Genomic DNA, 15,946 nt, shown 5'->3' on the forward strand with positions numbered 1-15,946 from the left:
GATGAAAATTGGTGGTGAAGTTAATGAAGTCCATGAGTTCTGCATGGGTGCAGGAGGTAGCACTGATGCAGTCATCAATGTAACAGAGATAGAGCTTGGCGATAGGGCTAGTGTACGCCTGGAACAGGGATTGTTCAACGTACCCTACAAAGAGGCAGGCATAGCTGGGGCCCATGTGGGTGCCCATAGCTCCGCTTTGGGTTTAGAGGAAGTGGGAGGAGTCAAAGGAGAAGTTGTTGATGGTGAGGACCATTTCCGCTAGGCGGAGTAGAGTGGTAGTAGATGGAAATTGGATGGTTCTGCGGTCGAGGAAGAAACGGAGGGCTTTAAGGCCTTCCTGGTGGGGGATGGAGATGTAGAGTGACTGAACGTCCATAATAATGATGTGGGAGTGGAGGCTCGGAAAGCGGAAGTCATTAAAGAGACGAGGGGCATGTGGGGTATCTTGGACATAGGGCAGGAGAGATTGGACCAGGTGGATAGGATGGAGTTGAGGTATGTGGAAATCATTTCTGTGGGACAGGAGCAGGCAGAAACAGTGGGTCTACCAGGGCAGTTGTGTTTATGGATTTTGGGGAGAAGGTAAAAACGGGCTGTGCGGGGCTGGGAAACGATAAAGTTGGAGGCTGTGGAAGGCAGACAGCCAGAAGTGATGAAATCAGTAATGGTGTTTCTTTATTTTGAGGGTGGTGAATCTGTGGGATTCTTTACCACAGAAGGCTGTGGAGGCCATCAGTGGATATATTTAAGGCAGAGATAGATAGATTCTTGATTAATATGGATGTCAGAAGTTATTAGAAGAAAGCAGGAGAATGGGGACAGGAGGGAGAGATAGATCAGCCATGATTGAGTGGCAGAGTAGACCTGATGGGCCGAATTGCCTAATTCTGCTCCTATCACTTATGATCTTATGAACTTATGATCTACGACCAAAACATTTAAAATCTGATCATTAAATTAGAAATTGTTTTTGGTGCTTTTGTATTGTATTGTATTCTTTTATTGTCATTCGATACCGAGATACCGAACAAAATTACATTTTCCAGCAGTCACAGAACACAAAAAAAAAGAACACAAGACACACGACCCCAACACAAACATCCATCACAGTGACTCCAAACACCTCCTCACTGTGATGGAAGGCAACAAAACTTCCCCTCTCTACCCCCATGCCCACGGACAGACAGCTCGACCCCTACCAAGGCGACCGACCCGCACAGCCCCTGCAAGGAGATGGAAGTCCCCGTGGCCGAACCGCACCGAGCGCTGAAACGTCCCGCAGCCGTACCGGGCGATGGAAGGCCCCGCGGCCGAGCCGCACCGGCGATGTTAAGTCCCGCGGCCGAGTCGCTCCGGGCGATGGAAGGCCCCGCGGTCGAGCCGCCCCGGGCGATATTAAGTCCCGCGGCCGAGTCGCGCCGGGCGATGGAAGGTCTCGCGGCCGAGCAGCACCGGGCGCTGTTAAGTCCCGCGGCCGAGCCGCGCCGGGCGATGTTAAGTCCCGCGGCAGAGCCGCCCCGGGCGATGTTAAGTCCCGCGGCCGAGCCAAGCCAGGCGATGGAAGGCCCCGCGGCCGAGCCTCACCCCGACCTAAAAAAAGAAAGGTTTCCCCCACCCCACCCCACACATACACAGCCAAAAACAAAAACAAAAAAAACCACCCCAACACCAACACACAAACAAAAGGGAAAAAAGACAACAGATTGCCAGCGAGCCCGCAGCTCGGATCAAGCTATGAGGGAATAGCTGGAAAATGGTACTAAAATAAAATGATCAGTCATGATCATGTCTGAAGACGTCTGAAGAAGGGTCTCGACCTGAAACATCACCTATTCCTTTTCTTCAGTGATGCTGTCTGACCCGCTGTTACTCCAACTTTTAGTGTCTATCTATGATCACATTACAAGGTAGAGTAGGCATTCTGCTTTTCTCTATTGTTTTACTGGGATTAGATGACTGTTTTGTGTCTGGGGTGGAACAAGTCTATTTGCTTGATGGTAACCAATTAATGTGTCAAGAATGCTTTATTGTCATTAGTACTGAAACTGAACAATGAAATTCTTACGTGCAGCAGTAGAACAGGTTTGTAAACAGAGTACTCGATAGATAATAACACAAAAAAAAAAAATCAGTAAATAAAAAATCCAATATAGTGCAAAAGCAAAACAAAGCGTAGTCCCTAGTGCAACAGATTGTAGTTCGGAGCTTAGTTGGAGTTCATAATGTTCAATAGCCTGATGGTTGTTGGGACGAAGCTGCTCCTGAATCCGGATGTTACTGTTTTCAGACTCCTATACCTTCTTCCTGGTGTCAGGAGTGAAATTAAAGCATGGCCAGGGTGGTGTGGGCCTTTGAGATGATGCTGACTGCCTTTTTGAGGCAGTGCCTTTTATAGATCCCTTTGATGGTGGGCAGATCAGTATCCGTATTGGACTGGGCAGCGTTCACCACTTTTCGTAATCTTATTTGTTGCAATGTCATTAAGTAGGTGGAACCATCAACCATTTTGTCCCTGAAGATCAGCTCTCCATGTAGTGTTTTGTGCTTAACTTTTTTTAAATATCTACAAAACATACTGGAGCTGCTGTGTGCTTGCAAATGGGTAGATTTCCTTGAGTGCTGTTGGAGCCCCTATGACGTTCCTGACTTATACCTTGGTTGACGGAAATGCGTTTGGTAGGTTGGTAGGTGAGGCACTCATTGCAAGTCTCTTGCCTGCGCACCTATATCACAATATTCATAGGCTTGGTAAGGCTAGGTTTCTGGGTAAGTGATATCCCTCTCCCTAATCACTTCCTCAGATGTTAAATGTTGCACTGGTTGGTTATGGTGTGGGTAATGGTGATCTGATTGAATAGCATGTTGAGGTGATTAGGTTGTTTTAGAAATGATCATTTTCGAGCAGTTATTTTGCAAGAATGTTACATTGAGTAGTGAATGCCATTATTTTGATCGTGTATGAAGGACCTGAGAATAAAGGGGAGGCCATTTAAAACTGAGAAGGAACTTTTTCACCTAGAGAGTTGTGAATTTGTTGAATTCTCTGCCACAGAGGGCAGTGGAGGCCAAATCACTGGATGAATTTAAGAGAGAGTTAGATATACTCTGGGGGCTAGAGGAACCAAGGTATATGGGGAGAAGTTGGGCACAGGTTACTGATTGTGGATGATCAGCCATGATCGCAATGAATGGCGGTGCTGGCTCAAAGCGCCAAATGGCCTCCTCCTGCACCTATTTTCTATGTTTCTATGGCCTATATATATATTATAAACCGTGGTGGTGTGTGTGTGTGTGTGTGAATATATACGGTGTTTGTGGTAATGGTTTCCAACAGTCCTGCTTTCTTCACCTAGAAGCAAGAGCTATTGTGTAAGAAGCCTTGACAAGTGTATTTTGGAGGTAGCGTACACTGCAGCCACCATGCACCAGTAGTGGAGGGAATAAATGTTGAGAATGTTGCACCTGGCAACATTCAATTGGATTGCTTTGCTCTGGATTGTTAACCAAGCCTCTGCAATATATTTTAAAATCAAATATTATTACCATTGTGCATTCTTCAAGTAATTCTTCCTTTCACAGTATAAGAAAATAACTGCAGATGCTGGTACAAATTGAAGGTATTTATTCACAAAATGCTGGAGTAACTCAGCAGGTCAGACAGCATCTCAGGAGAGAAGGAATGGGCGACGTTTCGGGTCGAGACCCTTCTTCAGACTGATGTCGGGGGCGGGACAAAGGAAGAATATGGGTGGAGGCAGGAAGATAGAGGGAGATCTGGGAAGAGGGTGGGGAAGAGAGGGACAGAGGAACTATCTAAAGTTGGAGAAGTCAATGTTCATACCACTGGGCTGCAAGCTGCCCAGGCGAAATATGAGGTGCTGTTTCTCCAATTTCCGGTGGGCCTCACTATGGCACTGGGGGAGGCCCATGACAGAAAGGTCAGACTGGGAATGGGAGGGGGAGTTGAAGTGCTCAGCCACCGGGAGATCAGATTGGTTAACGCGGACCGAGCGCAGGTGTTGAGCGAAGCGATCTCCGAGCCTGCATTTGGTTTCGCTGATGTAAATAAGTTGACATCTGGAGCAGCGGATGCAGTAGATGAGGTTGGAGGAGGTGCAGGTGAACCTCTGTCTCACCTGGAAAGACTGTTTGGGTCCCTGGATGGAGTTGAGGGGGGAGGTAAAGGGACAGGTGTTGCAGTACGTGCGGTTGCAGGGGAAAGTGCCCCGGGATGGGGTGGTTTTGGTAGGAAGGGACGAGTGGACCAGGGAGTTACGGAGGGAACGGTCTCTGCCGAACGCAGAGAGGGGAGGGGATGGGAAGATATGGCCAGTGGTGGGGTCCCGTTGTAGGTGACGGAAATGTTGGCGGATAATTTGTTGGATACGCTGGGTGGTGGGGTGGAAGGTGAAAACGAGGGGGATTCTGTCCTTGTTACGAGTGGGGGGAGGGGGAGCAAGAGCGGTGCTGCGGGGTGTAGAAGAGACCCTAGTGAGAGCCTCATCTATAATGGAAGAGGGGAAGGCCTGTTTCCTGAAGAATGAGGACGTCTCTGATGCCCTAGTGTGAAACACCTCATCCCGGGCGCAGATGCGGCGTAGACGGAGGAATTGGGAGTAAGGGATAGACTTTTTGCAGGGGACCGGGTGGGAAGAAGTGTAGTCCAGAATGCTGTGCGAGTCAGTGGGTTTATAGTAAATGTCCGTCACTAGTCTGTCTCCTGTGATGGAGATGGTGAGGTCCAGAAACGGGAGGGAGAAGTCGGAGATAGTCCAGGTATATTTAAGGGCAGGAAGGAAATTGGAAGTGAAGTGTATGAAGTCAGTGAGTTCTGCATGGGTACTTCCTTTCACAGTCGTTTTATAACCTTTTCTCATCTCAATGACCAATCATTTTCAATAAACATATTATATACAATATACAATAAAAATATTAAGAGACTTTTCAACACAGAATTGACAGTGTGGCATTGAGGTTACTTGAAAGGACTGGATTTCTGGTCAACTGAGAATATTGACCAGAAATCTTTGAAACATTTGAATTTAACTTTGAATTATAACATTTCTACTAAACATTTCAGGCATTCAGCCTTATAGAAAAATGAAACTAGAGGGTGATTCACTTGTACCATTCTCTAGGATATTTAAATAGCTAATTGAAATTAGTACTTGACCCTATTAACTATGGGCCTATTTTACAGAAAGGACTGGGAAGATTCTGGATGAGTATTTTCAGTTCTACGAGGAGCAGTACCCATTGGCTCTCTTCAATAAAATTCGATATGAGGTTGAAGATAATGGTGGCCCGCAGCCTCAACTTCTTCAAAGAAAGGTAAGTGACCTGACCGTTATAAATTTCCCTTAAATATCAAATTATAAAAAGAAAGAGGAAATGTATTCATAACAGGTATAACAGGTATAACAGAGCTTTATTTGTCGTTCGGTACCGAAGTACCGAACGAAACTACATAGCAGTCATAGAAAAAGAAAAAAAAGAACACAAGACACATAACTCCAAACACCCCCTCACTGTGATGGAGGCAACAAAACTTCCACTCTCTTCCCCACGCCCACGGACAGACAGCTCGTCCCCGACCGACCCGCACAGTCCCCGCACCGGGCGCTGGAACGTCTTGCGGCCGAACCGGGCGATGAAAGGCCCGCGACCAAGCCTTGCGCAGCTAGGTCCCGTGGTCGAGCCGCACCGGGCGATGTAAAGTCCTGTGGTCGAGCCGCACCGGGCGATGTCAAGTCCGCAGCCGAGCCGCACCAGCGATGAAAAGTCCCGCAGCCGAGCCGCACCGGGCGATGTTAAGCCCCGCAGCCGAGCTGCACCGGGCACTGTTAAGTCCAGCGGCCAAGCCGCACCGGGATGTAAAGTCCAGCGGCCAAGCCGCACCGGGTGATGTAAAGTCCAGCGGCCGAGCCGCAGCGGGCGATGTTAGGCCCCGCAGCCGAGCCGCACCCCGCGCCGTGAGGAAGAGAAAAGTCCCCCCCCCCCCCCCACATACCCACCCACCCACACCACCACCCCCTCCCACACATACACAACCAAAAAAATATATATAAAAACCATCCCAACACCGACACACAACAAAAAAAAGGGAAAAAAAGACGGACAGACTGCTAGTCAGCCGCTGCCGTTAGGCGCCGCCACGTGATGCAGATGCAGAAAAAGAGAAACAAAAGGGTACAAATTACCTGTACAATAAGGACCAAAAAACAACATGTGTTTTGTCTGGGAGAAGGCATACTTACTATTTTTACGTAACTGCAACTTTGAAATCAGCTGTTTTTTTTGTTTGATAACTGCCTTCCATTTAACTCATTTCAGATTTCAAAGCTGCATTGGTTCACCACTCTTTTTTGATATAGCCATCTCTAAGGCAAACTTCAGTCTGATTGTCTAAGCTAACATTTCGGTCTTCACTCACTGCTTATAATCTTTGTTGGATTTCCTGAAGATGTAACAGACCTCCCAACCCTTCCGAATTTGGCGGAAAGTTTCCGCTTTCTTATTTCATTTCCGCCATTCTGATTTCGCATTCACATTTTTCCACAAAACACATGCCTCGCTGCGTGCCCCACCCCGCCGCTTGCCTCGCCCCGCCCCGCCGCTCTCTCGCCTCGGCCTCGCCGCTAGCCTGGCCTCGCCGCTGGTCTCGCCTCGCCGCTGGTCTCGCCTCGCCGCTGGTCTCGCCGCGGGCCCGGCCTCGCCTCGCCATTGGCCTAGCCACAGCTCGCCGCTGGCCTCACCTCTCGCCGTTGGCCCGGCCTCGCCGCTCGCCTCGCTGCTGGCTTAGGCTCGCTGCGGAGTGTGAGGCCCGTTGATGTTGAGAGGGGTTTGGGGGGGGGTGTGCTTTCTTGGTTATTGCTTTAATATGGGTGGTTCAGGAGAAATTGTTGGTGATATTGACTCATCAGAATTAGAAGTTTTCAACCATCTCTGCTCGGCGCCGTCAATGAAGACTGGGGTATGTGTACCACTTTGCTTCCTGAAGTTGAATACTCCTTTGTCTTGCTGATGGCGATGGTGACTTTGTTTTTTCAAAGTAGTTGTTGAAAAGTTACGGATGCATTTCAAAGTTATTATAGAAATGTTAATGATAAATCATTACTAAAACTTTAAATTGGGAGAAAAGGCCAATTTCATTCAAATAAGACAGGATTTGGAAATATCTGTGTAATTAAGTTTTACAGTTGCATTGTGGGAAAATTCAAAATCAAAATAACAATAGTTGAGGGCCCACATGTTCCTGTAAGGATGAAAACCAAAGGTAACAAGTACAGGGAATCCTGAATGTTGAGAGATATTGCGGGTTGGAGCAAGAGGAAAAAGAAAATATATAGCATGAGTAGAGAATTAAAGGAGGAATGGCCTGCCAGGGGTATAACATATATAGGATTGTGCTTAATAAGCAAATTGGGAAGGCAAAGAGAGGTCACAAAATATCAATGGCAGATAGAAAATAAATCCCAAACTGTTTTATAACTATATTAAGGACAAAAGAAAAATGAGGGAAAGTATGGGACCATGAAGGATAACAGGCAATTGGTGCTTGGAGGCAGAAGATGTAGGTGAAGTCCCAAATGAATACTTTTCATCGGTGTTCACAAAAGAAAATAACTTTGTTGTTGGAAAACTTGGTGAAATTTTAGTGCATCCCTATAAATAAAGCAGAAATACTTGATGCCTTGATAAGTCCACAGTGCCAGATGGGATTTATCCCAAATTGTTATGGGAGGCAAGGGATTGCTGGGGCTCAGGCTGAGATTTTTAAATCTTCACTTGCCACAAATGAGGTACCAAATGACTGGAGGACAGCAATTTGTCAAAAAGAGCAAAAGGGAAAATCCTGGTAATGTAGCCTAACATGGTAATAGGAATGTTATTGGAAAAAAATGCTGAGGGGCACCATTAATGATTGTTTGCAAAAACAGACACTGGCCAGATATATTGCTTTGTCAAGGCAGATCCTGTCTATCCAATCCAATTGATTTTTTTGAGGAGGTAACAAAGTGTCTTGACAAGGACAAAGCAGTCGATGCAGTTTACATGTAGACACAACACTGCAGATGCTGGAACATTGAGCAAAAAACTGTGCTGGAGGGCCTTAGTAGGCCAGTCAGCATCTGTGGAGGAAATGGACAACCTTTCACAAGGTCCCACGTAGGAGGCTGGCCAAAAGGCTTTGGCCCCATGGGATCCAGAGCATTGGAAAATTGGATCAAAACTAGTTTGGTAATAGTTAACAGAGGATAGAGGATTGTTTTTGTGATTTGATGCCTGTGACCAGTGGTGTTCCAAAGGATCAGCGTTGGGGGCCTTCCTGTTGCAATGTATGTGAGAAATGTGGATGTAGGAGGTGTGATCAGTAAGTTTGCAGTTGACATGAAGATTGGTGGAGTTGATGATAGTGTGGTGGATGACATGGATGTGTTCATGACCTGGGCTGAGAAATGGCAGATGGAATTTAATCCAGATATATATCAGTATATTTTGGGAGTACTAATGAGGCTAGGATATATACTGTTTATGGTAATGTCCTAGGGAGTATTGAGTGCTTTGCCATACAAATTACTGATTCTTGAAGGTGGGAACGCAAATAGATAAAGTGGGCAAGGAGACTCATGGGAAGCTGGCCTTCATTAGATAGGATACAAGAGCAGGGAGATCATGGTCCAACTTTATAAAATACTAGACCAAGTGGACCCGTTGGGCCCAATCCTCGTAGAGGGGGAACGGGGAAGGGGGGAGGGTGTGTCTGAGTGAGTCCTGGACCCAAAGCCTCTCCTGTATTGGTGTAGCACCCTCAATCCCCCCCCCCACTCAATCCCCCTTATCCCCCTTCCTCCCCCCACTGACCCACTCCATCCCCCCAACCCCAACGCCACTTGCCCCTCCTCTGCCCCCACCCCCACTCCCCCAGCCCTGCCTCCACCCCCATTCCCCCCTCCCCGCCTCTATTCCCCCCCACTCCCCTCACCCACCTCCCTCCCCCACCCCCACTCTCCCTGCCCGCACCCCTCTCCCCCAGCCCCAATCTTCCCTCCTCCCCACCCCCACTCTCTCCACCCCCACTCTGCCCTCCTCCCCACATCCACTCTCCCCTCCTCCCCAACCCCACTCTCTCCTGCCTCCCACTGTCCCCCTTCCCTCCCACCCCCACTCTCTCTTCCCCCCACCTCCACTGTCCCCCTTCCTCCCCACCCCCTCCTCCCCCAACACCCACTCTCTCCTCCCCCACCCCCCTACCTCCACCCACTCGGCCCCCAAGCCCACTCCCCTCCTTGGACCCGTTGGCGGCGAAAGCCGCTTACCAGTGCCCGTGCGCACATCGCTGACTGCTGGCGTGCAGGTCTCCCCTGGGGCCGGGCGAGGGGGCCACTAACCCCGGGCGGGCGGCCCCGCTGCCGGCGGCCATCTTGTTTGGGCGAGTGAGGAGGGAAGAGCAAATGAAGTCGTACGTGGCCCATTGTGACATCATACTCTGAGCACTTTCAAGAAATCCGTCATTTTTTTTTCTTTCTTTTTTTTTTCCGGTCAATACAATACAACAGATTGACCATACCACGGTAGCGCAGCGGTAGAGTGGCTGCTTTACAGCGAATGCAGCACCGGAGACTCAGGTTCGATCCTGACTACGGGTGCTGCACTGTAAGGAGTTTGTACGTTCTCCCCGTGACCTGCGTGGGTTTTCTCCGAGATCTTCGGTTTCCTCCCACACTCCAAAGACGTACGGGTATGTAGGTTAATTGGCTGGGTAAATGTAAAAATTGTCCCTAGTGGGTGTAGGATAGTGTTAATGTACGGGGATCGCTGGGCGGCACGGACTTGGTGGGCCGAAAAGGCCTGTTTCCGGCTGTATATATATGATATGATATGAAAGTTAAATAGTGCAAAAAGAACATTGTATCAAAAAAATAAAACTATATAATCACACATTTTCTGACTGAAAAAAATAAAGGTGTAGGCAAAAGCCAAAGCTTATTATGCCTACCCTTAATACTTAACAAAATATAATTTTTTTAAAAACACATCATAGGTCAGAAGCAGATAAACAAAACATAGAAAGAAACACAAATATAGTCAAGAACCACCATTTCTATCATGTGTCATTTCTCAGTGCTGATCACATATTTTGTATCTTTCAAATATAATATTTTTGAACATATTCTTGAATTTACACATATTACTACACTCTTTTAATTCATTGTTGCAACTTTATGACCCCTTTGTGACATAAATTGACCCCTTTAACAGTCACACATTTATTTTTCACATTTGTTCTTACCCTCATTTTTTCAAATATATATTTACCCCTGAGTGGATACCTGCTCTCCCTCACTGAAAACAAACCTTGGATACAGTCAGGAAGTGTTCTTTCTTTTGCTCTAAACATTGTTTGTAGAGTTTTAAAGTCTACTAGGTCCATAAATTTTAGGGCATACGATTTCATAAATAATGGGTTGGTTGGGTCATTATAACCAGCCTTATTGACAATTCTTATAGCTCTTTTTTGCAATATAAAGAATGAATGAGTGCTAGTTTTGTAGGTGATTCCCCATACTTCTGTAATATATGGAATAATGAGTGAGCAATATAACGTAAATAGTGAATTTTGACTCAAGATGGCCTTAGTTTTGTGCAGTATTGCAATGGATTTAGACAGTTTTGATTTGATATGTTTTATGTGAGGTTTCCAACAGAGTTTATGATCTATTATCACTCCCAAGAATTTATTTTCATACTCTCTTTCAATTTCTACATCATTAATTATAAGTGTTACCTCCAAATTTATTTTTCGATTTCCAAACACAATAAATTTTGTTTTACTTAGATTTAATGACAATTTATTAGTATCAAACCACTTCTTTGGGGTTTCCAATTCCCCTTTAACTGTGTCCAAAAGTTGCTTCATGTTTTTCCCTGAACAAAATAAATTTGTGTCATCTGCAAATATAATTAAATGTAACAATTTTGACACCATACAAATATCATTTATATAGAGTATAAAGAGCTTTCGGCCCAGCACCGAGCCTTGCGGAACCCCACAGGTAACCTTCATAAGTTCTGAATCAAAATTATTTACTTGAACATAAGAAAATAACTGCAGATGCTGGTACAAATCGATTTATTCACAAAATGCTGGAGTAACCCATGATCTATAGTATCAAACGCTTTTGTGAGATCTATAAATACTCCCACAGTATATTCTTTATTATCAATTGCAGTTGAAATATTCTCTACTAGTTCCATTAGCGCTAGTGAGTAGACTTTTTAGCACAAAATCCATACTAGTGATCACTTGGTATGTTATATTTATCAATAAAGATTTCAAGTCTTTGTACAAATAATTTTTCAATATTTTTTGAGAATTGAGGAAGCAGAGATATCGACCTGCAATTTGAAAATAAATGTCTGTCTCCATTCTTGTAGACAGGAATGACTTTCGCTATTTTCATTTTGTTGGGAAAAGTGCCTGTGGGGAAGGATTGATTACATATATGTGTCAACGGTTTTACTATACATTCAATAATATTTTTGACTAGTGTCATATCAATGGAATTGTAATCAGTAGACTTTTTGTTACTGTATTTTTTAACAATATCAATGACTTCATTTCCGTGTACTCCACTGAGGAACATGGAGTGAGCATTTCTATCAGAGCTCTCATGTTCTAGACCTTCCTTGCTACTCGGTTTAGTAATCTAATTTGCTAAGGTAGGCTCAACTTTTACAAAGTAGTCATTAAATTCATCTGCAACCTCTTATGTTATTTATAGTTATATTATCATTTTTAACAAAGTAACTAGGGTAATCTGTTTTCCCAATACCTGTTTTAATTATGTTGTTAATCACTTTCCATGTTCCCTGAATATTACTTCTATTTTTTTCCGACAATTTGCTATAGTACTCTTTCTTGCTACATCTCATAATGCTTATCAATTTATTTTTATATCTCTTATATTTATTTTCATTTTCGTTTGTTCTACATTTTAGGAATTTCCTGTAGAGTACATTTTTCTTCTTGCATGCATTCTGCAGCCCCCTTGTGATCCATGGTTTATCTACATATTTATGCTCCTCACTGGATTTTTTTAATGGGCAATTTTTTTCATAGTTCTGTTAATATAGCCAGGAATGCATTGTAGGCTTTGTCTGGTTCATCAATATAAACGTCTTTCCAGTCTTGTTTCGTTAAGTCTTCCTTAAATGCATCGATGGTTTCCTGTGTTCTGTGTTGTACCAGTTTGCGTGCATTAGTATCAGCTTTGAATCTAAGGTTCTTCTGCAGAATGGAAAGACTGATAGGTGGTCACTTATATCATTTATAAGCAATCCACCCACCAGTTCCCTATCAATCACGTTTGTAAATATGTTATCTATGGATGTTGCACTGTCTGTTGTTATTCTACTTGGTTTTATAATCATGGGATATAGGCTAATGCTGAACATTGTGTTAATAAAATCTATTGTCTTTGTGTGACCTTTTGGGTTTAACAAATCGATATTGAAATCACCACATATAAATACCACCTTATTCTCATTTATCTTATACATTTCAGCTATCTTATCCTTAAATTGATCAATGTCTGATCCTGGTGTTCTGTATACACAACTTAAGATTATATTTTTGGCTTTTTCCACATCAATTTCAATAGTTATACATTCCATTATATTGTCTATGGTTGTTGCCATGCTATCTTCAACTTTGCATTTGGGGTCTGTATCAACATACAGGGCAACTCCCCCTCCTCTTTTGTTGGTCCTATTTACACAAAACATCTCATATCCCTCCAGTTCAACATCAACATCTTGGTCTCCACTAAGCCAAGTCTCAGATATCGCAATTACATTGAACCTCATCAAATTGTCTCAAATATTCTTTGTTTTTTTTCCATAATTAGTGTAGAGGCTTCTGCTATTGAGGTGTATTAATGATAATACTCCTTGCAGTTTCACATTACAGTTGAACTGATCTTCAGTGTAGTACTTACAGTTGTTGTTGATGTTGTTGTAGAAATGGTTCTCTGGGTCAATGCCATTCTCAATGTCATACAATTTATGCTCTGTATAGTCGAAAGTCTTAAAGCTTAATTGTTCACATTTATGTAAGTTGTGCAAACTTTCCACATCATTTGAATTATTGTCTATAAACTCCTCATCCTCAGTGTTTCCAAACGGAAATAGATAATCATTATCCAATCCTTTCATCCATTCGTTGGTAAAATTCCTTTAATGTTAATCCATTTGACACGAAAGCAATGTCCTCCATTCTGTCCACTGTCGTCAGGACGTGTAGTCATCTGTATTGATCCAAGTCTTTTAGTTCTCTCACCACTATCGCTTTTGCCTCTTCCGGTGATCTGTTCAGTTTTATCTATACTTTACAATTTCTCGTCCATGTTGCCTGTAGCTTGTGTTTTTTCAAGATGCGTGCGTTTCTAGCAATATTTGCGTTCTTCTTAGTAAGGTGCTCTTCAGCTTTCCCGAATTATGATTGCCGGCTTCACTTTGGTATTCTTCCGAGGAAGAATGTGACAAGCCACGATGTTATTTTTTCACAAAATGCTGGAGTAACTCAGCAGATCAGGCAGCATCTCGGGAGAGAAGGAATGGGTGACGTTTCGGGTCGAGACCCTTCTTCAGACGATGTTATTTCTTTGGATAGCCATGTCTTTGCTCTCAAAAAATGGAATGACCTGTTTTTCCAATGAATGCAACTCACTTTGTGGGGAATCCTCATCAAATCCTCACCTAACTCTAAATGGGTTAGAAAGGAAATTTTAAACTTTAAAATGTCTCTAGCTTTAAAACTGTAGCTTCAATTTGAATGAGAGTTGTTTCAAATTGTGCCATACAAATTACTGATTCTTGAAGGTGGGAACGCAAATAGATAACAAAACACAAAGACAAACGGACCGCAGGTAAACCGCAGCTGCTATGGCAGCGCCGCCATATACTAGACCAAGTTGGGCCCATTCCTCGTAGAGCGGGTACAGGGAAGGGGAGAGGGTGTGGAGCCCTGGATCCTGTATTGGTGTAGCACCCTCCACTCCCACTCAATCCCTCTCCTCCCCCCACAGACCAACTCCATCCCCCCTGTGCACCCCCACTTGCACCTCCCCTGGCCCCACCCCCATTCCCCCAAACCCTGCCTCCACCCCCCTTCCCCCTCCCCACCCCTATTCCCCCTCCCCTCACCTCACCCCCCTCTCCTGACACCCACTCTCCCTGCCCGCACCCCACTCTCCCCGCCACCCTAATCTTGCCTCCATCCCCCCCCACTCTTGCCAACTCCCCACCCCACCCTCCTACCCAACCCTACTCTCCCCCCACCCACTGCTCCCCCTCCTCCCCCACCCCCCAGTCTCTCCTTCCCCCCCACCTCCACTCTCTCTTGCCCCCACCCCGGCTCCCACCCCTACTGTCCCCCTTCCACCCACCCTCCCATCCCCACATTTCCCTCCTCCCCAGCCCGGCTGCCGTCCGCCCTCATGGCCGAAATGTTGGCGCTGGCAGGTGAGCACAAGGATTGCCTCATGTTCGAGCAGGCATTCCGAGAGCAACTTCCAGAAGATGTTAGGCTTATGCTCACGGATTGTTCTTTTAAGGACCCCGTGGCATATGCGGAGAAAGCCGATGCTCTCATGGCGTCCAAATCGAAAAAACACAGTTCGATCAACAGGGTCTCGGCACCATTAGGCGCCGCGACTCCCGCCATTTCTTCAAAACCCCACCAAAAAGATCCGCACAAGCGCGGCTGGTGTTATTATCATCTGCGATGGGGTGGAGAAGCCCGCAACTGCCGCTCACCTTCCACCTTCTCGGGAAATGCCTCGACCGATCGTACATAGAGGCGGTTGCTATTGGCCAGAACCGACGCCTCTACACCTTCCCTAGCCAACAATGGGCCTACCAGGCCTTACCCTGCCTGAGGTCATTTGTGGCTGATCCTAATTGGTCATGGTCTTTTCCAAAAAGGAATAGGTGATGTTTCAGGTTGAGAAGACATTGGACAGGTACATGGTAGCAAAGATTTAAAGGGATATATGGGCCAAACACAGGCAATTAGGACAAGCAGAGATGGGGCATCTTGGGCTTGGACAAGTTGAGATAGAGGGCCAGTTTCCATGCTGTATGACTATGGCTCTTTGACTCTGAAAGACTAATATATTTTTGTATTTATTCTTTTCTCCTGTAGACACCATTGAAGGATAAAATTATATTTTCTGGCAACCTCTACCAGTATTTGGAAGTAAACAGGAAGTGGAAGAATAGACATTTTGTTATCTGCGAAGACTACAGCGTGGCGTACTATGACAGAAAAGTGGTATGAACTTCATTACTTTGTGGTATTATAGAGCAATGCATGTAACACAAATAATCACATTATTTTTTGTTTTTAGGAAAATTGATGTAAACTGGGGACACTGTACATCCATATATGCCTTATCTCAATGACTACTGCTGTGGCGTGTCTAATGGAATCATCTAAGGTTGTCCTTGGAAACTATGATTGACTTGCTTCCCATGACTGATTCATTGGTGACTGATGAAGCCAATGTAAACTTTAACATACCTGGGACAGATGATGTCTGATCAGAAGGGTGGGTAGTGAGGTGATCCATGGCTGTTTATGTAGGACTTCTTTGAGCACCCAATACTTGACATTGAGATCCGTTGTGACATCCTGAAGGCTCCTTCATCGTTTAGACAATAGACAATAGGTGCAGAAGTAGGCCATTCAGCCCTTCGAGCCAGCACCACCATTCAATGTGATCATGGCTGATCATTCTCAATCAGTATCCCTTTCCTGCCTTCTCCCCACACCCTCTGACTCTGCTATCCTTAAGAGTTATCTAGCTCTCTCTTGAATGCATTCAGAGACTTGGCCTCCACTGCCTTTTGAGGCTGTGAATTCTACAGATTTACAACTCTG

The 15,946-nt window shown here is 45.1% G+C and overlaps 1 protein-coding gene across 1 annotated transcript in view; it reads left to right on the plus strand.

The window, feature by feature from the left end:
• The window catches only part of LOC144608395 (protein Niban 2-like), a 162,124-nt gene that overhangs the window by 62,926 nt on the left and 83,252 nt on the right, over positions 1–15,946 (plus strand). Inside the window, exons 2-3 of the mRNA XM_078426111.1 lie at positions 5,201–5,331; positions 15,209–15,337. Coding sequence (XP_078282237.1) covers positions 5,201–5,331; positions 15,209–15,337 — 260 coding nt within the window. The remainder of the gene's footprint in view (positions 1–5,200; positions 5,332–15,208; positions 15,338–15,946) is intronic.

This window comes from Rhinoraja longicauda, chromosome 31 (assembly GCF_053455715.1).
Source record: "Rhinoraja longicauda isolate Sanriku21f chromosome 31, sRhiLon1.1, whole genome shotgun sequence".
Taxonomy (NCBI): domain Eukaryota; kingdom Metazoa; phylum Chordata; class Chondrichthyes; order Rajiformes; family Arhynchobatidae; genus Rhinoraja; species Rhinoraja longicauda.